Here is a 26,629-nt window from a genome sequence, read left to right as displayed (position 1 = left end):
TGTGCAATGCTTGATTTCAGTATTGGCCAAGGAATGGGCTTGTGTATCAGGATATTCTCCCACTTGCTGCCAAGTAGTGGGTCCTTTTTAAAAAGCTAAATTGAAAACTGAACAGCTGTCTTCAGTGCCATTTTTGGCAGAAAGGCCAGGTACAAATCCAATCAATAAACTTTAAACTCTCCTACCCCCTAAATCAGTTTGTCCCACATGTCAAAGAACTGGCCATCTACCAGAATAAATGCCCACTCAATTATTCAGATGTGTATGTTTCACAACCTGAACTATGCCATTTATTTAATTCTCAAACAATGTGTGTTATAGACAGAAATTTAATTACTGAAAAGTGCAGCAATATACAGGGTCCTTCAAAGGGCACTTTCTAAATAATATGGTTCATGATTAAGAAAACAAATATGTACACAGTTGCCATACTGCTTTAACAGAACACATTAGGAATAGAAATATAGTTACCCTTAAAGAAAACTGAACAGCCAATGTCATGGCTTCAAGCAGCATTACAAACAAAATACTTTTCCTAGCTCTTTGCATTCAGTATTGGTGGTAGTGGGGGATGGGGACAAAGTACCAATGGGCAAAAAATATGCAATGGTACTCCTTCACAGAGTAGGCCCACTTAAATGAATGGGCCTAGTCTGGGTAGAACTATCATTGGATACTGCCCAAAGAAGGCTGCCTACTGCCAAGCACTACAAAAACTTAAGTCAAATAGGTGCAATGGCTATCTATTCATATGTAGCTCACCAAATAGACCTCCAGGATAATTTGCCTTTTAAGGAATATGAATTGAGGGAGGGGTTTTTTGTTTGTTCTTTAAGATAAACATATAATATCACTGCAGTATGGGAAAACATTACATAATCCTAAAATCGGGTTCCAGTTCAATTAATACATGTTATTTACTGGTTATCCAAAATGCATTTGCTTCTGCGAAGTACATTGCACAAGAGATGAGTTATGTAAAATCTAGTTTAGAACTGAAGTCAACTCAGTACTGCTTTTATGATACATGGCAGCTACTCCATGTGCCAAACAGTTGTGTGCATACCAGCTCATCAGGCAGATTAAGTCTCCACTGCATGGTTTGCTGCCATATTACTGCCAAGCAGGTCTTAAAAGTATGAGTGAGTCACATTTTATATAAGACTAATACTCTGTAAGGCCTCTGTTGGTATCCAACAGCTGAATAGCAACTTTATGGTAAAGTGCAAGCAGACAACAGCCAAAATCAAACATCTTATCTAGTGGAACATAGGATGTCACCATTTATAATTATCATTTTTGCAAAATGATCTGTCAGGGTTTACTGTATGGTAAATGTTTAGCAGCAAGGATGGGACAGAAGTAGGTTTCCAGTGGTCTTCCATCAAATCCAAATCTGTATGTCAGTCCCCATGTCCATTCATTGGAAACAACCTAAATGCTTACAAAAAAAAGATGTCTGCCTTAGTTGCTCAATTTTGAGAGAATATATTTTTCATGCAGAAGATATCCAACCATGGATAGGTTAAAATTTAACAGTTAAAACATTGAGATGGCCATCTACCAGATTCATTGGTTTTGTAAGGTGACGTCATTACTAAGAGCCCAATGGGAAAGCAAAACAATCAAAATCTTTCAAAAATAATTTTCAGTTTTGTGTTTTACAAACTTGAGGTTTGCTCCACTAAGCCTGCTTAAAGGAACATTAACTTTGGCCCTTATTCCAAGTTATCGTGGATCTAACATAGGGATTATTTCCTTCCAGAACAGAGAAGTCTACTGAAGTTTATGAACAGAGTTCCATAAAAATACTACTTTTTCTTATCCCACTAGTGATTCTTTTTCTTTTGAGAAACATTTAACTAGCCTCTGATTCGTTGCTCTCTATCTCAAATATTTCATATCATTTATAGAAAGTCAATGCTGAAACTGTATTTCCACTAGAGGAATATGGCAATAGTAAACAGATTTATGAAGACATTTTCTCAAAAGAGATTTTAGTCTCTGGTAGAGCTATGAAGTACAAAAACGCATTGCATCTGATGTGAAGGGTACACGAACGTTCTAAGATGACAAGTGGTCATCTAGGTAAGATTTGCTTGCAAATATTTTGAATGGAACAGCTGCCATGGACACACATGCATTCTTCACACCTGATGCAATGATGTCCCTTCATTTTGAATATCTTGTGTCTAGGTACAATTTATCCTGTGAGAAGCAGCCCTAAGATCCAATTCAAACATCCATGGTGGCATAGTTTTCTCATGGGACTAAACCACCTCAAGATTACACATGGGGAAATAGTTTATAACCAAGTGCCTCCATATCAAAATCTTTCTGGATCTGACAAGCTTACATGTCACAAAGAAAGCTCTGCTACAAGACAGCTTTTGACAAGGAACACTTTCCAAAAGGAATGCTCCATGTGCATTCTGAAATGGTACTGTCAGATGGAGGTCTGTCATATACCCCAGAATGTTTGAATGGGCATGAAACAACTTAAGACTAGAGCAAGCTACTTTTTTGCACGCTGTACCACCAGCTGAAGCACAAGCCTAGTTTTCAGCTCCTTGCTCCTTGAACCCACTGTTGGCCACTGGCCACTCCATCCCACTTCATGTGTTAAGTAGGGTAAAAGTGAATTCATATGTATTGTTTCTGACTAATGTTAAGTAGATATGACTGTGACAGAACATCATAAAGAGTTCTCAGAGGCATTCTATGGTCTCCAGCTGTTTAAGGATATAACCTTTAGGTAGCAAGTAAGCCTATATACACCCAATAAACAGCTTGCCACCTGCACAGAAGCTACAAAGTCTTGAATGGTACACATGACAAAAAAATCTCCCCATTTTATAAGATGACTGGACTGCTATTCAAGCAAATTTCTAACAGGTAGTATAGTAATGGACCAACTTCTCTGGATATTAAACAAAAGGGGTAAATGTTAAAATACTGATTAAACTCTAAATGTTCAACAAGTGCTAATACCGTATTTCACAAACAGGCAGGTGATAAACAAGAATGGGAAGGAAGTCTGGGCACCAAAGAAATATGTCTTACAATTCTCTGGCATGAAGGGCTCTTAATGCAGGATTAGAATAATTAACTTTTGATCCCAAAGCCACTTTCTGAGAGTAGGCACTGGAACCCCCTTTTCTGGTATATATTGCTACATTGGGATGTTAGATATTCGTTTTCTTTTGAGAATGTAGATTTCCCAGTTAATCTATCACTCTTAAACTGTTGGTTATTGTACAAAGTAGAAAATATGCTGGGTCCTAATGTGCCATTTATCTTTGGGAAAAGTGCTCATTTAGTGGTATACTTGGTACCAATTTGAAAGCTTGCTAATATGCAACTGATATGATAATGTGTGTCTATTACTCTCAGATGTTACAAGTTATAATCCGCAATTCCAGCTAAGCCCTGAAAAGCAGAAGATAATGAACAGCAACTTCCCTGGGTAACTTAATTATACTAGATTCAGACTATGAACATAACCAAGAAGCTCGCTGTCTCCTCTTAAAAGCTTATCAGGTAGTGGCTGTAACTATGGGGAGGCAGTCTGTAGCCTCTGTCTACTTCGCAGGTCCAACATAAGCCTGCCTAAAAGTCCTCAGGCCTGCCTCTCTATGTAGTAAGCTTTTAAATAGCTACACCTCAAGTCTCTCATTTACACCAAACAGGGAAATTTGGAATCATGTCAACAAAGTCAACAATGTACTTCAGGATTGAACTTTTTCAGATTGATGTGGTAATCAGAGCTGAGTAGACTAGGATGGTCATGTATGTAGTACACATGTATCACACAAGGCAATCAAGCTGGGGGTGTAATTTTCTTCCAATAAAGCAGCTGATCAAGTCTTTCAGATGTAGAGCAGATTAGGCAGATCTTCTGCAGTCACTTTGAAGAAATGGAGGTAACAAAATAGGTTAGCAGATGCAGCTACAATGAACGTGTGAAAAGTCTGCGAGTTTGAGTTCCGTGGTTGCTGAACATCAGATGTGGATTGAACTTGTATCTACAGGGAAGGAGGGGTGGGGAAAAGATGAGAAAAAAGTTATCAGGTGAGATTTACACAGTTTTTAAAGTATGAGCACCAAATATCTCCGAATCCAGATGCACAACAGTGTGTCCTTTCTACAGAGAAACTTTTGCAGTGCTACTGCTGTGCAACTTTCTTTCAAGAATCCCAAGACCCACTAAAATAAACGATTGAAGGCTTTAAAAGATGCTGTACTTGGTGGAATGCTCCCAGCAGTTTCTGCAATGACATTCTAGCCTCAAATTGTTCAAAAGAAGTGCTAACTTGATTCTGTGCAAGCTTTTCATTATTATTAACAACATTCACTGTTTTAAGTTTAGTCGTTGAATAAATATTAATACAAGAAGGTCCAGATTATTGGGTTTTTAATAAATATTATTGCTTGGATACAAAGGTAAGGAAGTGAATGGAAGGAATGTTTCCTATTACCTCGTCCCCAGTGCAACCCTCCAAAAAGTCTCCCTAGAGACTTGCCCCCTCTGAACAAGATGGGATGGGATGGGATGCAGGAACTGCTGGGTGGAAGAGGGATGGTAAACTTTCCTTCTGTGAACTTAATTTAACTTATCTTTGGATCCAAGCCTCAGATTTATTAGATGACTTTACTATTAAGGAAATATTCATGATTTCCCTCACTTACAGGGGTTTTGATTCTTTAAATGTTTTACAGCTTGAAATGATTCAAAGCAAAATACAGAATACTAGGGACAAAAGTCTAATGCAGTTACAAAATAAATAGACCAGAACTGCAAGCTTACCCTGGATCAAAGACTCCTGGTGTGCGACATGTTGTTCCAGAACAGGACTGCAACATCATTAGTCGATAGTTCATCTTTTCTAAGATTTCTTGATCAATGGTTTTTGCAATATTGGTAATCTGGTGTGGGTCTGCAGTGAGGTTGTAAACTTCAACGAACACCTTCATAAAAGTGAAGGCAGTTTCGTTATACACATTCAGTGTTACTGACAGAATTCAGGGAAAGCATTGTGAGAGAAGATTTTCCAGATTGTAACATGTCTGTGCTACATAAGTGAAGCTATTCTCACACAATACATTTTCATATGGAGAAAACCTAGGCCTCATATAGATGGATAATACAATGGTATTATCCATCCTGTATATCCTGCTCTTCCTTCGGAAAACTCTGCACAATTTGTGTATTCTCAGAAGTCTCCCATCCAGGTACCAACCAGGCTTTCACCTACTTAGCTTCAGGAATCCAAAATAAGGCTCTCCCCAACCATTCACTAGACTGGTGATGCCCAGGTTTAATGAGAGAAGGCTTTCTCTGAACTCTAGTGAAATAAGTTCAGCAGAGAAAATGGCAATCGTTTAGGCTGACCTTAGGTTTTCACTACTCTCATAATATTGGGCTCAGGTCCTTCATTTGGGGTTGGATTCTGACTTAGGCATGTGCAACTGGGCTGGCAGCAGTGGATTTCCCCGCACCCTCCATCAGTCTTCTGTAAACCCAATGCCGATGGGTCACGGGGCAGGCTGTGGTACAGAGGAATCCCAAAAAATCAGGAAGAGGAATCTTCCTTGACCAGACCTCCACTCAAAGATGCTCTGACCAATTTTCTGGGATCGCCCCTTTCCCCTCAGCTCCCCACACCACAGACTACCCCAATTCAGCAGCATCCCCATACTCTCAGTGTAGCATATTCAGAGAACTGGAGGAGCTGCTATGGCGAAGAGGGTGCAGGGTAGCGCACTTCTGCCAGATCATTTGCATGTGCCTAAATCTGGATCCAACTCTGTGACTTTAGCTTAGTCAGTGCGACAGAGCAGAAACAATAAAATAACCAGTATCTTTTCAGTCCTTAATTTCACCAGGTGGAGAATGGATCAACCTCATGAGACCTTGAAGGAAATGTCAAGTGTTCACAAAGCCAGTGTCTTACTAATGAGATTTTAACGTTGCTTCTAAAGGGAGATGCAAGTCAGTAAAATCCTCTTAAAGCCAATTGTCCTGGATCTCTTTGCGTAACTGTGTGGTCAAGCACCTGCATTATTCAAATTTACAATGTTACAAGCCCATCAAAACTCAATTCAAGTTTGTCATTCAATAGTACTGCTTCAGCTGCACCTATTAGGGCAAAAGCTGCATTTCTATTTTGGGTCTGGGCCTTATATTTAGCACTTCCACTGCTGCCTGTAGCAAACAGCAGTGCCCTCACTGTTGGCCATTATGTCCACTGGCAGTGAGATACAGCTGGGAGTACAACCTAGAGCTTCCTAGATAGGCTGTACATGCAGCTCTCATTCTCTTTTTAGCTTTAAAGACTCTGGCTCTTTAAAGCCAGACAGACCAGCCTTCCACCAAGTATTTATTGCCAGTGTTAGTAAAGGATGCATGACATTAATGGCTGTATCCAACACTGGCCATCCTGAAGAATGGAAGCCACTGGCAGAACAGATTTCCCCTCCCCTTGCAGCTTCCCCTACACCCCCCCCCCCCGAACTGCTCTGGAGATTTGGGGGTCCTTCCAGAGCAGATTTAGGGGCTGCAGGGGAAAGAAAACAAGGGGAAGTCCCATTGTGTGATGCTGAATTGAACCCAGAATTATAACCTACTTCTAGCCATAATCCTGAGTCCTGGCTTCTCTGCACAAAAGGTGCACAAGAATTCTGCACCAATATTATGGGATACTGAAAACAGAACTAAAAACATGGACTGTGTCTTCAGAGAGATATTATTAGCTGGCCATGCAAAATACAGTCAATTTAAATACAGATGATGGTTAGGAACAGAAAGCTTCATGAGAGAAGAAAAATTCTAACTAGGGGCTTGGAAAGTGCTGAGAGGAAATATGGAAATACTTGCTATGGGAGCATTAGGAAGATAGCCTATCTCACTTCTTCTCATCTGTTCTCCTCTAGTATACCTTTGTGATGCGAGATTTTGCTTGTGAAAGAAAACCTGCACATTTCACAACACTTGAAGCAGAAAACAGCTGGCGCTGAGTTTACTTGAGAGGATTAAGAGTAGTGTTGGCCAGCAAGTTGATACATGTTAGCTTCAGGCCACTTCCTGTATTATATTTTACTGACAAAGGCCTTAAAACCTGTAGAGGTGAGTCACTTTTTTTCTTTTCAGTCGAGGGGTAGGCAACCTTTTTGAGCCCCTGGCCACATTTGGTGGTTTGAGACATTGTCTTGTGCTCCACCATACAATGGGCACACTGGCAATGAAAGCGTCAGCCTGCAGCCACCTGCTATCTTCATTTCCTAAGAATGTCTCTGAGCCCCATGTGGAGCCCAATGGATTTATGGGAAAAGATGTGAGCAGCTTAGAGGCCATAACTTTCCTCTGAAGCAATCCCAGCTGCCAGTCAGTAATTCTATTTTTTAAAAGAAGTGGGGAGGGTGGTGGATCTTGGCAAGAGCCAAGGAAGGTGTCCAAGGGTGTACCAGTGCCAGTGGGCACCATGTTGCCTGCTTCTGGAGTAGTCCTTTACAAGTTAGAACAGTGAATTATCCTTGTGTGTCAGAAGCAGCCCTAAGAGTTTGGCTAACTACATAACTGTAATGAAAATCAAGTTCAAAATGAGTGGAATAATTCAATATGTAATTCTGAACTGTCTCAGCTATTTGGTGAGGTAGCTTTCTGATCAGATGGGAAGTAGCTGACCACACTGAATTTAACCTGCATGATGGACCAAGTTCTAGGAGTAATTTATGAAAATCCCAGAATAGGTATCCCCACTTGCATAAATTGTAATTGTTATATGCTACTATTATAAATGCATCAAAATTGCAGTTAACACTGTGTCGATACTGTCAAAAATGTATAGAAGAATTACCTCACGATCATCAAATTCACAGTACTGCAGATCCCATGAAGCAGATAGTGTCCTTACACATGCATATGTATTGTTATATGCATCTTCACAAACACAATCTGGAAAGCAATGCTTTAAAGAAACAGACTTGCATTACAGTTATTTCTATCACCACTCAAACAATGTACAACACTGAAAGGGAAAAGCAATGCACCTTTAGCCCCACTTCCTAGCCTGAACGTGATTTCTAAATGTACTTTTATACCCCTTACTTTTTGTCTTATGCAATGTCCAAGCCGTAGCTCCTGATCTTTTCACACAAAGCCTCCATAATGCCACATTTCTCTACATTTTTAAGGTTAGAGGGATTCTAAAAGTGAATTTTCCCCCCAAGGCTACATACCATGACACCAGGCCCAAGGGCAGGACAGATAGGATCAGTACTGTTGTGTCCTTCTCCTTGGTATTCAACCAACACATCTGATCTCCAGGTCATATTTGTGTCTCCTCTCTAAAAGAAAGCAAACATTAACAAATGTGTGGGCAATGTGTTTTTTATGGGCTGACACACCAAAGGGAATGTAAACGTCTTAGATCAAAGTTCTAGCGACCATAATTGTAGAGACTAAACTTGAACTTGACATAGCAGAGACAAGGTAACTATGAAGAAACTCAAGTCATTACACTAACTTTATGACAGACCGCTGAAGACATTTTTGGCATCTGTTATTGAAAATAGAGCTGCTGGGAAACATTTCAGTTTATACAAAACCTCATATTGCTCAACTGTCCCTTAAATGTACCAGGTGCTCTTTGCTAGAGTCCCAATTAACATTCTTCAAATGCACTAGAAGTACAATAGTTCCATTATGCTCAAATATACTATGCTAAGGCTTGCACCTTTTCTTTGTGCATTTTTGTTCGTTTTTAACTCACCTGGAATTTGGCCTGAAGCATTTTAATTTTTCCTTTTTAAAAAACAACAGAGGCAAGCTATCAATATTCAAGCTACTTCACAGTGCATTTACTTGAGAAGTGGCTTCTGTTCAAGAGATATGCACAGAAAGCAGCCTTATACAAGCTCAGATTATTTGTCCATCTAGACCAGTGTTGTCTTACTCCAATTGATAGCAGTTCTCCAGGGTCTAAGGCACAGGGTCTTTCACATCACCTGGTTCTTTTAACTAGAGATTGAACCTGAGAGCTTCTGCATAAGTTCCACCATTGGGCTATACAGCAATCACTCCTACCACTACCAACAGTAATGGCTGTGTGAGATGACAAACAAGGGAGAGGAGATTTAGAGTACAGATTACCATAATTCACACTGAAAGACAATCCTTAGCACAGTTACCAGAATACCTAATAATCTCATCTGCGTACTTACCAGCAGTGGTAATAATGACATCCCATCCATCTGTGTTTTATTTAGATCATAGCCTGCAATATCTAAAATAGTAGGACCCAAATCAATGTTTGCCACAAGCATCTAGAAGGCAGGAAATACAAAAAGCATTACAGATTTTCCATTTAAAATTAAATAGAAATATGTACATTCTACAGTGACCAGGCATGTTGGCTACCATATAAGTCTTCACTTGCATCTATGACATATGCAGATGTCCACTGTACTTTGGAGAACTAGGAATACATGCTACCTCTAGGAAATAGTTAAATCAAGAAATACACTTGCCACTCCCCCCTGCCATTTACTTGCTTACACACTGGCTCAAGTCCAATATCAGGTGGGCACCTTCCATTTAAAGTGGGGACTGCTAACTCATAGTAATCTCTGCCTCCTGGTATGAAATGGCCAGTATTTGATTTCTTTTTCTAGGCGTGTGAACACTCCATTTTACATGAGAGTACAAGAAAATATCATATCAGTGTTGTGTAATAACTGAACTCTTATACTCCTTCCCCTTTCCCCCTCCAGTCTTGCACACATGCATAAGAGGAACTTAAATCCCACTTCATTCAACTTTATATGAAAGACAGCAGAGCAAGAAAAGGTGGGGAGAAGGACAAGGGAAGAATAGTGGGATCAGTTCAATGCAAAATATTAGAGGAAAGGTGCCCATATTCCAATACACACATCTTTCCTGTTCGTTTTACTGAAGTCCTATGTACCCCCTTGTGGCTAACTGTTCTAGTCCTTATATCCACAATTGTGTATTTGGGGCCAGTATCTCTTTAGTAGCAAATAAAAGCACAAGCAAAAAGGTCCATCTTGCTATGCAGGAATATAATACAGGACAAATCTAATGCCAATCCTGGTTCAGGTTTGTTTTGTAGAAGTCATTAACGCACAGTGGACAAGGCATCTATTTTTCATCCCCTTTAAGCCTTTACAACACAATATTCAGACCCAGCTGCTAAACAACCAAATTCATCTAATCATTTGTGTGACTAACAACAGTCTCAAGAAGCTTTATAATGAAACTGCCTTGGTTGTCCTGTGGTATAACCTCTGCCAAGAGGGGGACGGGGGAGTTCAACCCTGTTGATTCTCTTGGACCTCTCAGCAGCTTTCAGTACCATCGATGATGGCATCCTTCTGGTTGTCTGGATTGGGAGTTGGAGGCACTGCATTGCACTGGTTCCACTCCTAGTTGGATGGCTGATTTCAGAAGGTGGTGCCGGGGGGTTATTGCTTTGTGCCTTGGCAGCTATGATATGGGGTTCCACAGGACTCTATTCTATCCCCCATGCTGTTAAACATCTACATGAAACCACTGGGGGAGGTTATACGGAGGTGTGGGCTGATATTGGTAGTTCTGGTATTAATATTCAAAACCCTAATTGTTTGGGGCCAAGTTACCTAAAGGATTGTCTCCTCCCATATATACCTGTCTAGACCCTAAGATAGTCTTCAGCAGTCCTTCTCCGGGAGCCCAAGCCAAAAAAGTGAGATGGGTGGCTACTAAGAAGAAGGCCTTTTCTGTTGAGGCACCCCAGTTGTGGAATGAGCTTCCCGGAGAGCCTTACCTGGTGCCTATGTTGGGCTCTTTTCGGCACCAGGTGAAGGCCTTATTCTCCCAGGCATGTTAGTCTTTTCATTTCTGTTGTTTTAAATCTGTTACTATATTTAAATCCTTGCAGTGCTGCTAGGTTTTATTTTGTTTTTTATTTTATACTGTAGTTTTGAATTTTTATATTGTATTTTATCATGTTGTATTTTATAATTTTAATTGTTGTGAACCATGCAGAGAACTTTGGCTATTGGATGGTATAGAAATGTAATAAGTAAATAAAAATGAACTTTAAAATATACTGAAATGATTAAAATAAGTGTATAAGGACATGCAGGCTAATACCTTCTGTTGTTTATTTGCAAGGTGGATGCAGAAGCAATTATTTAGCAAGTATGCCCACAAATGCTTTTCATTCCATTCTATACAGCTCCAAGCTTTACTATTCAATTCTGCTTACATGTTCTGTTTCTACTCAAAACAATTTACTTCTCAATATTAACTCCACTCACTGTCGGCTCCTCCAGTTCATATTGAATATGTCCTGGAATTAGATTGCTTTGAAACCATATCATACCATGTAATGCTCTCAAATTCAACTGTACCTTGTTAGTCTGGTTGGGTTTGACTCCTGGTCCTCGAACCAGCAATGGAACTTTAATGTCAAACTCATAGAGCTGTCGCTTGTCAATTGGCAAAGAAAACTGGCCTGAAAAACAGAGGGCAAAAATGCTGACATTCATGATTTATAGTAAATTCTGAATCATTTGGTACTTTATCCTCTTGAAGTTTGTTCATAAGCTCTCTGTCCAGTTGGTGTTGTTGTGTTTAGATCACCATGCATTGGTTTAAAGGCCAGAGGTTCCCATCCCATCTAAAAGTTCCAAGGAGGAATGGAAAGAGATCTCAAAGAGAATATATGCCACCAGATTTAGATGCCAATGATTTCCAGGGCCACAGATTTCTCACTACTTCCATCTGTCCCCAAAAGTACCTTAGGGTGCAATCCTGTGGGGATGGCCATAAGCCGCCAAACTGGGAGGCTTATGGCCATCCAATGCAAAGCAGGAGAAGCAGCAGAGACTGGCTTAGCCACTGCACTTTTCCCGGTCTGCAGTTTGGCTTTTTTGCTCATCTACCTGGGGCGCATCAGAGCAGGAGGGAAGGAGGCTGGGAGGTCCAAGGATACATTGTAAGTCAGCCTCCCCAGTCCCTCCTGCCCACCCTCTTTCCCACCTCTCCGAGGTTGCTTCTGCAAGCTCGGAGAGGCAGCCACGCAGTTCACTCTGCACTGGCTGCAAGGGGGAGTTGGAGTGGAGCTCAGATTCCTGGCTGTCCAACCTCGGCTCTCTGACCCTGGATCCAGGAATCCAAAATATCATATGACCCCTCAGACTCTGTCTAGGGGCCATAGGATTGCTCCTTCCACCACTCTTCTGAAGTGGTTCTAAATGCATGCACAGAAGTCTTATGTAAATTCTAGTTACATTAAAAAAAGAAATACAAGAGCATTTACCTGTATGAAAGCCATTGTCTGATGTGTAAAAAATGTACGTATTATCTAGCTCCCCATGAAATTCCAGCCTCTTCACAAGTTTTTCTATCAAATCATCCACTGACAGAAGAGTCTGCCATCTACAGGTGAACAAGATTGTTCAAGTTGAAGTGCTATAAATTTAACAGTATATGTGTATGCAAATGTATGCATTCCACACCTCAAAGTCGACATAATTATATTTTTAACTTTTAGAACCCAGTTACTTTCTTTATCACTACTTTAAACTAACATGACTTCAAAGCAATTAAAAATTCTGAGAACTGTTAATATATAGGGTTGAAAGTAATGTTGACTTTTAGGAACATCCTTACAACAAGAAGAAATATTTTAGTGCAAGTTACCTTTTCTGCCCAAAAACGTGCTATATCAAAAGCTTAATCCTACTTGTTTAATTATGGCCAAATTCGTATATAATAACCTGGAATTCTGGTGAATCCTGATTTATCATTTATGGGAAGCATACAGTGCATATTTCCAGCAGGAGCTACTGAAGTAACTAAAAACTAACCAGGAAGCAAAAGCTTAGTGTTACAACCAAACTGGGACTCCTGGTTTGGCATTCCCCAAACAAGCAAGAATCTGAAGATAGATGATGATTTGCGATTCCTGGTTAGCTTCTGGTTGCTTTAGCTACTCCCACTGCTGGAAGTAGACAAGTGGCAGTATGTTCAAGTATGCTGCTGGCAGAAGCATGCTACTCATGAATAAGAAGCCAGGATTCTCCAAAATTCTGGCTTATCCTGTGCTTACACACACTTCGAGAACCACTGTTTTAATGACTGTTATGAACATGATTTCATGTTCTAGTCTGCAAGATTCATAGCCTTGAATGGAACTGAGCACCAACAGAGCCCCATATGGGCACTACCTAGCTGCAAGAAAGTCAATGGCTGGTTCTACCGGGACTGTAAGTTTAGCATATCCCTTTCAGCCAAAAAAAAAAAAGCAATTTTCTACTACAGATGGTATGTAAAGACATTGGCCATTTGGAGAACATTTTAGCGAGGGATGGATGGAGTCTGTTTGCTTTTCACAAGTGCCACATCATTTATGTACCAACTACAGCTTATGTCATCACCAAAAGCAAAAATACATACATTTTCAAAACTTGCATTTTTGAGAGCGGTTTGATTTTGAAACTGTTTTCAGTTTTGCAAGACATCACATTAAAGATATAGTATGTTCCCTACCTTTTCCTAAAAGCGTCATCTAGAAATTGTATTGATGAATTCGTCATTGGAGTCTTTGCCTGCCTGATGAGCCAATGCTTGTCCTATAAAACATGCATTAATATGTGTTTTAGATTTATCTCCCACCTCATACTAAAGACTTTGGGCAAACAACAATTAAGAGCATAAAAAGCAAACAGACTTAAGATTCAATTAACAAAACAACTGTCAGACTGTTTTATTCAGATTGCCTTTTGGTAAGACAGGGTAAGCTGGGGTTTCACCAACATAATAATGGGGTTTGTGATCACTTTTTTTTTTTTTACCTACTTCAACATAGCTATTACAGTTCAGACAACATATGAACAATGCAATCTACTTGGGAGTAAGTCTCATTGAGTTCAACAGGGCTTACTCCCAGGAAAGTGGGCACAGGATCACAGCCTAAGGATTGAACTACTTCTCCTTTAGGTTTGTTGCGGTATGAATTTCAGGCACTTTTGTCCTATATAAAAAGGTAGATATCAGTCAGATGCCGATCTGACCTCTTTGGTAGGCATTAATTAATGCCCTTGAAACACTCAAGAACATAAAACTGAGGTATAATGTCTACTGTCCAGTTACTATTGCTATTTGAATTTCTTCTAGAAAAGAACTGAACTCTGAGTAGCATAATATGAACCCTAAAAGCTTTGATAATTTTCCTTCAGGGAAAGCATATTGTCTCAACACAAACTGTTATTGAGCTAGAAGGACACAAGAGGGAAAACATCCGAGCCTGTTAAACACCTTCAGGATTACAAGAGCAGGAGTAAAACAGAATACACTAAGCACCACTGAAATTTAATTATTCTCATCCCATGAGGGACAGATCTGCGTGGCCTTCATTTTCATCCTGAATCAGCATGAATGGCACCAATCTAATCTGGAGCTGACAATAGGAATTTTTTTTATTATTTTTTTTTTAAGAAATGTGCATCACTGCTTGACTATCTTCGGGTACATTTTGCTGTGGAGTAGAACACAGTTCAGCATTTCCAAGATAGGAGACTATCCAACAACAACTGAAGGACAAAGACTTTCAAGACACTTCTCTTAGGAATTAATCCTGTTACCAAATATCAGAGACCATTACTTAGGAATCTTCACGCTACAGATGCAGTACTTCAAGTTCTGAAGATCTAGTTAGCCAAATTTACAATGCAATCCTAGACATGTCTACTCAGAAGTAAGCCCCACTGAGTTTAATGGGACTAACTCCCAAGTAAGTGAGTATAGCAGCAATGGGCAACCTGTAGCCCTCCAAATGATTTGACCTACAACTCCCATCATCCTTCACCATTGGCTATGCTGGCTTGAGCTGATGGGAATTGTAGCCAAAACATCTGGAGGGTCACAAGTTGCCCATCCCAAATGTCTAGGATTGCAGTCTCAGAGTCAGGAAGTTTCAAAGAATTTTACTGAAGTTCAATAGGGCCTTGGTTAAATATGGCAACCAGCCTTACATACTTTCCATTAGGAATCAGAAATGCGGGTAAGGGATGCTTTGGGTACAGAGTATGCCATCTTGAGTCAGAAGGCTAGAGAAGGGGACCTACTGATTCTATAGTGTCATCCCATGCAGACTTGTGTGTACAGAGTTGCTAAGAAAAACAACTAAGGGTGCACTCCTATCAATTAAACTGTGCCCTTGGTAATCGGAACCCCCAAACTCAGAGGCATCCAATCATCCAATGGAGGGCAGGAGGAGCAGCAGAGGTGATTTTTGCCTGCCCGTCCTCCTGCCCTACAGATTTTGCTAGATGGGCTTTTCAGCCTATCTAATGATGGCGCTTCAGAGAGGGAGGGAAGGAGGCTGGAGGAGGCTCAGGATAACTCATATCCTGGCTTCTCTGGTCTCCTCCCTTCACCTTGGAACAGACCCTTTCCTCCTCCTTTGAGTTTGCTTTTCCAACCTCAGAGAGCAGCTAGCACGGTTCTTTCCATGCCGTCTGTGAAGGGGTGGGAGAGAAGGGTCAGATTTCCAACTCTCACTTCCGAGGTCGGACTACTGACTCTGACCTTGGAAGGGAGAGTCGGAACAATCCTATGGTCCCTCAGACGCTTGCCCAATAAACACATTAAGATGGTAATGGAAGGGTGTTGACATACCCTAAACAGTTTCAAAAGTTAGAGGTAATGCTAAATAAGAAGAAATTCCAGACAGAACGAGTTCATCCACTATAGACTTCCATCTTGCCACCCACACCGTCTATGCCTTGAGCTTGTTAACCATGAAAATCTATATCAGCTTTTTTAGAAGCTGAAACCAAGAGTCATTAATTATATCTAGCAATCAATAATGAACATATTTGTAATGGACCAAGACTCCATACCTTTCCATGGATATTGAAATTACTGTTTCTTGGAGCACTGACATTCTGGAAGCTCTTCTTATACTGAGGAGCAGCTACCCAAGGCGAGTGTGGTGCTGGAGTTGCCACCATCATGAAGAATGGCTCAAAATTGGATTTATATTCCAGAAAATCCAAGGACATGTTGGCCTGAAGGCAAAGATTTAAAGCTCTGAATAGTTATCTGTCATACTATTTAACAACAGTCCAGGTAGTCAGAGCTAGATGTCTCTAAAATAATATCTCGTATTACAGATTCATGTCTAAGGGCACATGAGGCAGCCACCCTGCTGAAGCTAAGCAGGTTTCAGTCTGGTCAGTGCTTGGAGGGGAGACTTCCTGGGAACCACATGTAGCCACCTTGAGTTCCATGATGGGAGAAAGGTGGGATATAAATGTAATAAATAACATAAAGCACTTGAAGTGTTAAATTTCACATGTTCCTCTCTTTTATATTTTCCTTTCAGTATAAACAAATACTCTCTGGGATTAGGAAATATTTGTTACATTCTCAAAGTAAGTCCAGAGCAGGCAGCCAGACGGAGGAGGAGAACTTGCTAATTCACTGCTACTTCAAACACTTGTGCTACTTCAGCATAAGCAGCCACTCTTCTTCAGCAATGGATTGCCATTATTTTATGGCAAGGACTGAAACTTTTGACACTGAAACTTTTTTAAACTTAGTTTTTACATGCTTGTTCATCTCCTTTAGTTGGAAGGAAACTTATCCGTTATTATTTCCTGTATTTGCTCATACCATCCCTGAATTTCTACTTTTCCATGCTGTATCTTGACACATATTAACAAACAGGCTATTTGGCCTTTTCTAATATGAGGAACTGTCCCAGGTTCAAAATAGTTGAACATACTTGGTTATTTTGTAACCAGTAATATTTTAATATGGTCTACAACTCTGTCTTTGTTTTGACACTTCTGAAGATGTATCTTTTTCAACAGGCTTTTGAATCTATTGCTAGTTAGATTGCGAGTCTGCTTTTTAGTACTGGCTTAACTCTGTGACTTATTTCATTATATTTTAACCTGTTGTATTTCAATTGAACATAATTTTCTTTTTTTGTTTGGTTGTTAATTGCACTGGATGTCGCCATCTGGAGAGGGTATTGCAGAATATAAATAAAATTAGTTTAAAAGAACATTCATATATACAACAATGTTACTTCAAGACAGCTTAAGTATTCTGCACCAACCTTCATCTTGTCTAAGAAATGAGACTTGGTATGTTTAAACTTCATTTTTCCGTTAGCAGAAACTGGGTGCTCTCCTTACCAATACGTGTTTGCATTTTTAGCATGAGTCCTGGTGCAGGATCAATTCAGACATCATGCCAAAGCATTGCTTCCACACTAACCATAGTTTAGAATCCAAACCTTGATTTGAGGTTCCAGATGTGTAAGCAAACCATGGTTTAGAGCTGCTGTTCTCCTTTTATTTTCTGTCAGTTCAGCACAGTAGTCTTCAGGTGAGGTGCTCTCCAGAGGTGCAGAAATGGCCCTTAAGTATGGCTTATCTGTTCAGACATTAGGCCAAACTATAGTTGAGCCATCTTTACCATGGTCTGACATGATGTCTGAACTGTGGCATACCAAACTAGGGGTCTGTACCTTACTAGATGAATATTATTGGGGGTGTGGAAGGGAGAGAAGGTCTGGGCAGGGTCTGTGCCTTCATTTCCTATGAAATGAGTATCATGGATCAAGTTCAGTGAGATACTTTGTACTGTAGGACTGCAATGTCTACTTCCATCCAGGACCTTACCTAATTGGTTATACTGTTAAGACAGTTTCAGCATTATGTCATTCCAGAGGAGTAGACAGGTTAGTCTATTGCAGAAAAAACAGTCTGACACCTTAAACATTAACAACTGTACTGTAGCATAAGCATTAATAGGCTACAACCAGATAAGTGAAATGTACTATACAAAAGCTTATGCCATAATAAATTTGTTAGCGTTACACAAAGATCTTGCTAAACACCAGCTGTTGACAAATTCTTACCAGCACATCTGTCAGATAATCGACACTGTAGTTCTCACCATGCCTCCGTGCTTTTCCATTTACTGAAAGCGTGTAATTGTAATATTTGGAATTTTTTTCCTGTGGAAGAAAAGAAAAGCTACTTCACGTGCATAGGAAACAGTCAATGGGCCTGGTGTCAACATGTCTTTCTCCTCAGTAATAATGAAGCAAATTTAAGCCATAGTGTGATTTATCAAGTCACCAATGCTGAACATTCAAGGGTAATAATACATTTACAACAACAAAGAATTTACCTTCCCTGTAAATCTCTGCAACAGTCCTACAACACTAGAGCAGAGTCATCACCCCTATATTACAGTTCAGAGGCTGAGAGTAATGAATCGCTGCCTCCAGGTTTTGGGCAAGACGGCCCCCTCCTTCAGTAATGAATCGCTGCCTCCAGGTTTTGGGCAAGACGGCCCCCTCCTTCAGGGAGTCCGCCTTCTCACCGCCGTTGTCACCATCTGCTCTTGCTCCTCTTCTTTCTCATCACTGCTACTGCTTGCTAGCTTTCCAGGCAGAGGAACAGTGAGCAAGTAGGCGGTGGCATCTTCTGCTCCCCCTTCTCACTATGATCATTGCCTGGGCCAGAGCAAGAGGCAGGTGAACAAGGAGGTTGCAGTGGTGAAGAGCAACTCCAAGGGGCTGCTGTCACTGAGCCTCCACTGGGGTGTGGGCCCTTGGCAGGTGCCCCAACCATGCCTGCCCTTGTCACCAGACCTGGCCTAAGGTTACCTAGTGAGCTTGTGGCTAACGTGATATTTGTACCAGGACTACCTGCCTTATAGCTCTTACCCTTAATCACCTCACTACAACTCCTGTAAATGGTACTACACTGATTGATCAGTTTACTTATTTCAGGATTAACGTATTATATCAAGCTCTCATTCTGGAAACTACATTCAGGTCTCTTTAGAAACAAAAATCATGAAGCCTTAAAGATCTTCCATACTGGATCCAGAGTTGCACAGAGTGGAACTCCGCAAACTGGACACTACCATGAACAGAAGGGGGGTGATTTTTGCCAGTTTCCCCTGCAGCCCACTATACTTCCAAAGATCCGCTCCAGAAGGGACCCCAAGAGGTAACACTGGGGTCTGCAAGGGAAGGGAAAACAGCAAAAATTGCCTGCCACAACCTGTTCCAGCATCTAGCCAGTGGAACATGAGCCTACTCTAGATCCAGCTCCCTTCCATGAATGAAAGGTCCTCTTCTATTTACAGAACAGCAGGTCTGGATGCAAGACATTTTTTCTGCCATCGTCCTAGAAGACATTCCATAAAACAGTTTGTAGCACCCCATAAAAGTAAGGGGGTGGGGGTTACAAGTAAGATATAGCTATTTAACAGACACTCACCAAGGCATACCAAAAATTCCATCCAGGTGGAACATGGCCAATTCCCCCTGCATCTTCTGCTCCATACTGAAATGAAGAAAGCCAACATTAAGTGGGCCACCACTATTCTTGTTCTCTCAGCCAGAAAACCTTGGTCAAACACACGAATGGCTATGGCCTGGGGGCTGAAATAGGGTTCCAAAGTTATTTTATCCTGGGAACCAGACCAAGCCTTAATCAAGGCTATTGTAAAGGGTTTGCCTTTGGTTTCATTCATACAGAAAGTATTTTCTCCTAGTTGTAAGAGATAGTTCACAATTCATTAGATCATGTGTTTGGGATTTTGTACCTAACAACCAAGCTATGCCTGAGCACACAGACCCCAATGTGAAGCCCTTTCTGCTAGGTGGTACCAACTATATCAGAGCTTGTGGCCATTTGCTTTGAAAAACCCACTTCTAGTACCCAACTTCCACATTCTGGATAGTGCAGCAAGTCCCTGAGAATACAGGAGTTAGCCATTCTCCACTGGATGCAGTCACAAGAACTTTATATAATTTCCTGTTAGTGACAGGAACTAGCTTCTGTAGAATCTCACATACAAACATACATCATGTACTGAAACCATTTTCGTAGACAATTCTTTGCCCACCATTAGAAACTCCAGGGTTCCCCAAATCATCAATCATTTGGTGGTTTCTTGGCTTTTGCAGTATCGCTCCCTACTCCTGCCCCACCCCTTCTAAAAGATTGAAATGTCTCTAAGGCTTAGTTACTGGCTGTAAGAGCTTTAAGCTAAAATACTGTAGGGCCCCAGGCCTGAACCAAGCTATTAGTAGTTTTAGAGGAGCTTAGATGCTCCCTGACTTTGGTCAGCTGGCTGCTGTTTTCCCTAACAGGCCTCTTGATTTACCAGGATGAGTCAAAGAGCGATAAGACCGATGGGCCAGCCTCAAGCACATTCCAGACTAATGAGTATGGATGATCTTATCAGGGCCTAGTACGTGCCTGGGAAGTGAGACTATGTTTATGCCAAGCTGAAGGTGGCTGTGCTGAGAACCAAGCACTGCTAGTCTATGCTGAGAATGAACGCTAGTGGGCGCTCGCTGCTGTCATGCTGCCTCATTGCTAACATGTATGGTATAAAACCCATTTTACCCCATGGCTCTTGGTTCAGAAAAGCTGTCTGATCCAACCACTGGGTACGCCTGTGTGCTGATTGTACTCAATAAAGTATCTCCTTGTAAGTAAACCTGGATCTGATTTATCACTATCTTGGAACCTTTAAATTAAGAGTTCGAAGCCTACTGCAGGGGAAATACAAACACGCTGTTATTTTTTGCTGTTTAACCCCATCCCTTTGCCTTTGGCCCACATTGGAATGCATCCCCCAAGAGATGCCTCAAAATGGAATTCTGTCCTCAGAAGAAAGAGGTTCAACAAGCCTGGTTTATGCCTTATTTCACCCTGTCTACTGCCTTAGCTGCTAAACCCCACGCTGAGTGCACTGAAATTTAAGCCAATTTTTATGCTGAGGCCACCACCATATCAAAGCTACTAGAAATGTTTCCCCATATACAGCTGCTAGCCATGCAGACTTCCAAACTACACAAGAGAATTTCCATCCAAATTATGAACAACCCTGGGAATAGCTGGCCCAGTCATGGAAAATTCACAAGATTGGGGTGAGCCATGTGATGAGATGCTCCCATATATTACAGCTGCTGCATGAAGCACGAACTGATGGCGCTTATAGGAATAAGTTTCTAGAGCTGGTGACTGACAGCTTTAAGCATTAAAGTCAGTCTTAAATGATATTATGCTTATTTAACTATTTCTGGACAATTTTAGAGACAAATGCCATAGCCTAACTTCTTCACACAAATTCAACTCTTTTTCCTTTTGTAGGGAAGCTGTAATAACCGTAGAAGCATTGTAAAAAAATTGAAAATTCAGGGAAGATACAGTGCAGTATACAGAAATATACCTCATTCAAATATTTCCCAGCAAAGAATGTCTGATAGCCACACATAGACTTGAGGATAGCTGGAAAGGTATATGGTTCTTGAATCTTCTGCCAGGATTTGCTGCTGCAATTTCCCTCCAAAGTGTTATTAACAACATGGTGATTATGTGGATATTTTCCTGTTAAGATGCTGGCTCTACTGGGACAGCACAATGCACTGGGTACATACTAGAGAAAAAGGACAAAGAACATAGAAACAAGCTAAATAGTATATTGTCATAAATATCTACCATGCAACTAATAGTCTTCTAGATCTTTGTGCCTATAGAACTTTTTGCATGCCCATGAAGTTAAATCCTTACCCTTTTCACTCTGACACAGCTGTAGCCAAATTATTAGCACTGCCATTTTACTGACAGGGAATTGAGACAAAGAGATTACTATTTGTCAGCCTGGAGGAACACAGTTTGTTGTTTATTTATTTTCCACCTTTCCACTAAAGTACATAGCTTACAACATGCAAATGTAGTGTAGAATATACACCCAACATCCTAGTGTAAAACAATGATAAAAAATAAACATTAGAATGAAGACATGATCCCTCCCCAGCATCATTTCTGAGACTTTCCAGGAAGGACAGGAACCACAACAAAACATTATCCCCCAACTGTCATTCCTGCCAGATGGTCCAAAAGTATCCATAACAAGACAAGCAGTTGCCAAAGATAAACCTCTGATCAATGGGTTGGATCCAACTGTCCTACTTAAAGTAAACCCATTGAAATGCATGGCACAACCCATTATATAGAAAGGAGTTCAAATCCTTTTTTAACCCTTGTGTATAGTTTAAGTATTACACTGGCCATTATACCACATATATGCTTTTTCTATCTCTAGCTCTATATATGCCTTTATCTGAACTCTATTTAGCTCCATGTAATTTAAAATTACTCTGTCCTCTTTGAAATGATAAAACCAGAAACAGATCAAGGAGTGAAGTTGCCACCTGAATGCTGCATCAAGGAGAAGCAGTGCAAAACCAAGGCAGCACTTCTGCCTAGCTCTGTTTATACCTTCAATAAGTCATGTGCTGATTTATCCATCAGCCTCTGAGGTCCCGCCTTTCCCCCTTTACATTTTCCTAAACATCAGCTTGATTATTTTATGCTCTGTGCAAAACCGGACAGAGGCAAAGCCTGATTTAGTACTTACTGCATTTGAGAAGGTTATCCCCATTTCTGCAATCAAGGCATTGGTCTTTTTCAATGGTGTCTGTAATAAAGGAAATAAGTATAAAGAACAAAACCAGAAGTAGGACTCTGGAAGACTCAGGTGTTTATGGCTGCAGTGATAAGCATACTTATTAGGGGGTAAACCCCACTGAATACAGGGGGACTTGCTTCCAAGTCAACAAACATAGGATCACATTGTTCAAATTTTCCCCCCAATACCAATATACAGGAGTATTTATTTATTTACAATATTTATATACCGCTCCATATACAAAGATCTTGTAGCGATGAACGGCAGACAGGATAAAATAAAAACACCATGTAAAAACAATATTTTTTTAAAAGAAACAGAGTTCTGACAAACCAAGTTTTGCTAAACTGTAGCTAGTCACTCAAGGAAGGCCTCCCAAAGTAACAATGTCTTCAGGAGGCACCAGAAGCAACACAACGGCGCCTGCCTGACCTCCAAAGGTAGGGGATTCCATAGAAAGGGGGCCACTGCACTGAAGGCTCTCTTCCTGGTGGACTCCAGTCAGGCCATGGGTCCATGTGGAACCACCAAGGACATGCCCTCTGATGAGCTCAGTGACCAGGCAGGTTAGTAAGGGAGAAGGTGCTCTCTCATGTATCCCAATCCCAAGTTGTTTAGGGCTTTGTGTACTAGTACTAATACCTTAAACTTGGCCTGGTAGCGAATAGGCAGCAAGTGCAGTTCCCTCAGCAAAGGAGTTGCATGCTGAAAAGGGGCAGCTCCTGACAACAGCAGAGCTGCTGCATTCTGCACTAGCTCCAGCTTCTGGACAAGCCTTAAGGGCAGCCCCACCTTGAGTGCAGTGCAGTAATCCAGTCTTGAGGTTACTAATGCCTGTACCACCGTGGCCAAACTATCCCTGTCCAGGACAGTCCATAGCTGGCGAACCAGCCGAAGCTGGTAAAAGACACTCCAAGCTGCCGCAGCGATGTGAGCCTCTAGCAACAGTGATGGGTCCAGGAGTACACCCAAAACACATTCTAGTTAGACCAGAATAGTTTGTCATTGTTTCTTTTTGTTCTTCAGCAATGAAATCTTTAAAGACTTGTATTAAAAGAAAAACTGTATTTATTTATTACGAATATTTATGGAGTTTCATCACCTCTTTGCCAAAGCACCCATGGTGCAGAGCAATACAAAAATGTAAACCACAAATACAAAAGAGGTAAATAATCTCCACGACAATGACATTTCAACTGCTGAAGTTCTTCTTCAACTTAAAAGATCTCAGTACCTCATGTCTGTAGTTTGAACATTCCCGATCAATGAAGCTGTCATTCTTTAATTTGATTTCCTGCTAATTCAGAAAATTGTTCTGACAGAGTTGTTCTGACTTTTCTTTAGGGCAGAAAACCACAAAGTCACTGTTTTAATATCCTGCAACAGTGATCTCTTCACATATTAAAGTAATTTTCAGCGGCGTTAATAAAACTGACCAATAAGAAACAGCTATGCCTCACTAAGACAACCACATTAATATTTTAAAGTCAAGCAGCTGTAATGTAAAATGCCCTTTACAATGCAATCATATGCATGTCTACTCAGAAATAAGTGCCATTGAGTTCAATGGGTCGTACTCCCAGGTAGGTGTGCATAGGCTTTCCTTTGAAAAAATATTTTAAAATGTGTTTATTACTAAAAGCTACAATTGTGAAAAGTCACAACATCTATTTATACTTCAGGACATTCATTTTTTGTTAGATTCCCCAGAAAAGAAACACACCACCACAGAGAGGCAAGTGATTGAGAAAGTTTGTGTGTGCTGGAAATCAAGTTGTAACTTAAGGGTAGTAACCTATTTATTCTCAAGGGAGCTCCATTTTCATTTTAGGTACCAGAAGGCATTTCCACTAGCGCAAAGACAACAATTCCTCTCTCAACCCCTAGAAGGCCCAGAATAGGGAAACTGCAATGGCTATTTTTGAGGCTTAGGTTGGCAAAAAAACCACTAACATTTTCTTTGGAGCAACACCCTCACTGGCCTTTCTACCAAGCAAGTTCTTGCTGAATGCTTCTAACAAGCAGGAGTATTCCTACCCCCTGTGTTATTTCACCAGTGGCTTTGTTGAATAAGTTACACTGGCAAAATCACTTTAAGAACGACTTATGTGTGTGTTTTTGAAGGCCCCAAATCCTTTTCGCTAGGCAGGCTCATAATGTAGCCATATACAACTTCTCGCAGGTGAATTAGCTTAATGGGGTACAGTGGAAGGATCAGTTCACACAACCTGGCCATGAGGAAATAGTGGGCAAAGCCTGCACATGTTGTTTCTCAGAGCAGGACGAGCCAACTTATGCACATCCACTGCCATGCCCAACATTTAAGTTCTGGCATACCACCACACACACCTGTTCTTGAGCACTTGGGGAGAACTTACCATAGGCTGACCCTGCACATCGTGGCACATGTACACAACCTATTCTTCACTGGCTTGAAAGCCAAAGAGTGCAGCTTTTCAAGCCCCTTTCCTGAAGCTACTACACACCAAGACACTTTGCGTGTTCACACACACAAATCACCAAGTCAAGGTGCATAGTACCCAAGGCTGTCCAAGTTATTTTGGCACCTGAGACAAAAAAAAAACTCATCAGTCCCCTGGGAGTAAAAATGCAATAATAATAAGTATAAATGAAATAACTGCCCCTTTCATGACACCCTGAGTCAGCTGCCTAAGGCAGCCACTCTGCCCTGCTACACACCCAATGGTCTTGCGCACAGGCGCTAAGTACTCTCAGAATAAGGAGCTTCCATTCCTTTCTCTACTCTTAGAAAGGGGAAGGAAAACTGACCTCTGTTACCCCTTTCCACCTCTGGTAATTCCTTTCCAAGTCAAGCAATTCCACAGAACCGGCGTGCAGACTCAGGCGTCCCTTTCCGCCGCCCCGCGCAACGCAAACCTACCTATGCGTGTTTATTCAGAAGAACTATGCCTCACTAACTGGGTTCAGCGAGACTCGCTCCTAGTTAAGCATGCACCGGATTGCAATCTATATCTGGTTAGTAGCGGGGAGGTGTGCGCGCGTGAGAGAATGGAGACGAGTCAAGGAAATAAATGGCCTCTCGACAGGCACATTAAGACGAGAAAGCGCGCAAGCCCGCCCCTCCAAGGCCGCTCCTTCCTTCCCCACCCAGGGCAAGGACGGGGCTGTTCCGCTTCTCATCTCACCCGCGCCGCGCTCCCTGGGCGGCCAGGCCCCGCTTCCCCCACCTGCGCCACAGGCCCCCAAACCTCTCGCGGCTGGGCGCCTCAAGCGAGCGCGAAGCTCACCATTCCGCCCAGGCAGGAGTCCTGGTCGTCTGCGAGGATGAGCACTACGTTGGGCTTCCGCGCCCCGCTGATCCCGGCGGCGGGGGCGGCCGCCTCAGCGCCGACCCAGGCACTGGAACCGAGGGCCACGAGGAGCAGCAGCAGAGGCCGAGCAAGAGCGGCGGCGGCGGCGGCTCGCGCCATCCTTGCACCCGAGCCGGACGAGGAGGAGCAGGAGCGGCCGACCTGCACCTGAGCGAGAGGAAAGAGCCGCGAGCGAGCGAGGGAAGCGCGCCTCCCTGCGCCGCGCCGCGCCGCGCCGCCCCTTGGCGAGGCTGAAGGAGGGAGCCGCGGCGGCGGCGTCACGTGACCGGCAGCACTCCGGCAGCTTCCGCGGCGGCCGCGAGCGGGCCGCGCCCCGCGCTCTTTATCGCTCCCGGGTTCCGCCGCGGCTCCACGGCCGCCTCGCGCCGCGCCGCGCCGCCGCAGCCCGCCCCGCTCTCAGCTCGAAGGCGCGCCTCGCAAGCGCGCCCTCGGCGCCTTCTTCGCACGGGCTCATTTAGGCCTCGGCCTTGGAAACGTGGGAAGTCCGCAGGGCCGGGACTTTAAGCATCTCTGCCTAGCAGCTACGTCTGTTGTTCGTTTTTGCTCTGGAGGAGGCACACGGGAAAGGGTGGGGCGCTATTCGGATCAGGGCCCTAGCGTATGTGAGGAAGGTAGAGGGGCTCCCTGCGCCTCCTCCAGAGCCAAGAACAAAAGTGAGCCAAAGACGTAGTTGCTAGACACAGATTTAAAGAAATACCAGTTTCGGCCCTCGGGGCCAAAGTAAACTTTTTTTCAAATCGGAAGCTTA

General features: G+C 42.1%; 1 protein-coding gene across 3 annotated transcripts; it reads right to left on the bottom strand.

The window, feature by feature from the left end:
- Positions 1-240: 240 nt before the first annotated feature.
- Positions 241-26,097, bottom strand: GNS (glucosamine (N-acetyl)-6-sulfatase). 3 transcript variants are annotated; one of them, XM_084810587.1, is made up of 14 exons: positions 25,798-26,097; positions 22,478-22,537; positions 21,287-21,493; positions 19,321-19,386; positions 17,943-18,041; positions 15,910-16,077; positions 13,556-13,638; positions 12,324-12,442; positions 11,413-11,516; positions 9,223-9,324; positions 8,239-8,346; positions 7,857-7,967; positions 4,808-4,968; positions 241-4,025 (listed from the first exon to the last, which is right to left on the bottom strand). In XM_084810587.1, the coding sequence occupies exons 1-14, from the start codon at positions 25,978-25,980 to the stop codon at positions 3,950-3,952; spliced, it is 1,647 nt and encodes a 548-aa protein (XP_084666713.1). In that variant the 5' UTR covers positions 25,981-26,097; the 3' UTR covers positions 241-3,949. The 3 variants fall into 3 exon arrangements, with proteins under 3 accessions (XP_084666713.1, XP_084666715.1, XP_084666714.1); XM_084810589.1 differs by lacking the exon at positions 25,798-26,097 and adding an exon at positions 24,907-25,095 and having other exon boundaries at positions 256-4,025; XM_084810588.1 differs by lacking the exon at positions 7,857-7,967 and having other exon boundaries at positions 262-4,025.
- Positions 26,098-26,629: the final 532 nt, after the last annotated feature.

Source organism: Heloderma suspectum, chromosome 7 (assembly GCF_057233095.1).
Source record: "Heloderma suspectum isolate Gila_16-S chromosome 7, 16-S_ref, whole genome shotgun sequence".
NCBI classification, from domain to species: domain Eukaryota; kingdom Metazoa; phylum Chordata; class Lepidosauria; order Squamata; family Helodermatidae; genus Heloderma; species Heloderma suspectum.
The sequence above is the reverse complement of the archived record's forward strand: the minus strand, read 5'-3'. Positions and strand labels throughout refer to the sequence as shown.

Coding starts and splice junctions, on each gene's coding strand:
- GNS (XM_084810587.1), bottom strand. CDS start 25,980: ATGGCGCGAGCCGCCGCCGCCGCCGCTCTTGCTCGGCCTCTGCTGCTG. Junction 18,042..19,320: donor GGAATTTTTGGTATGCCTTG/GTGAGTGTCTGT, acceptor TTTCTTCCACAG/GAAAAAAATTCCAAATATTA. Junction 13,639..15,909: donor ATTTCAATATCCATGGAAAG/GTATGGAGTCTT, acceptor CATGTTTTATAG/GACAAGCATTGGCTCATCAG.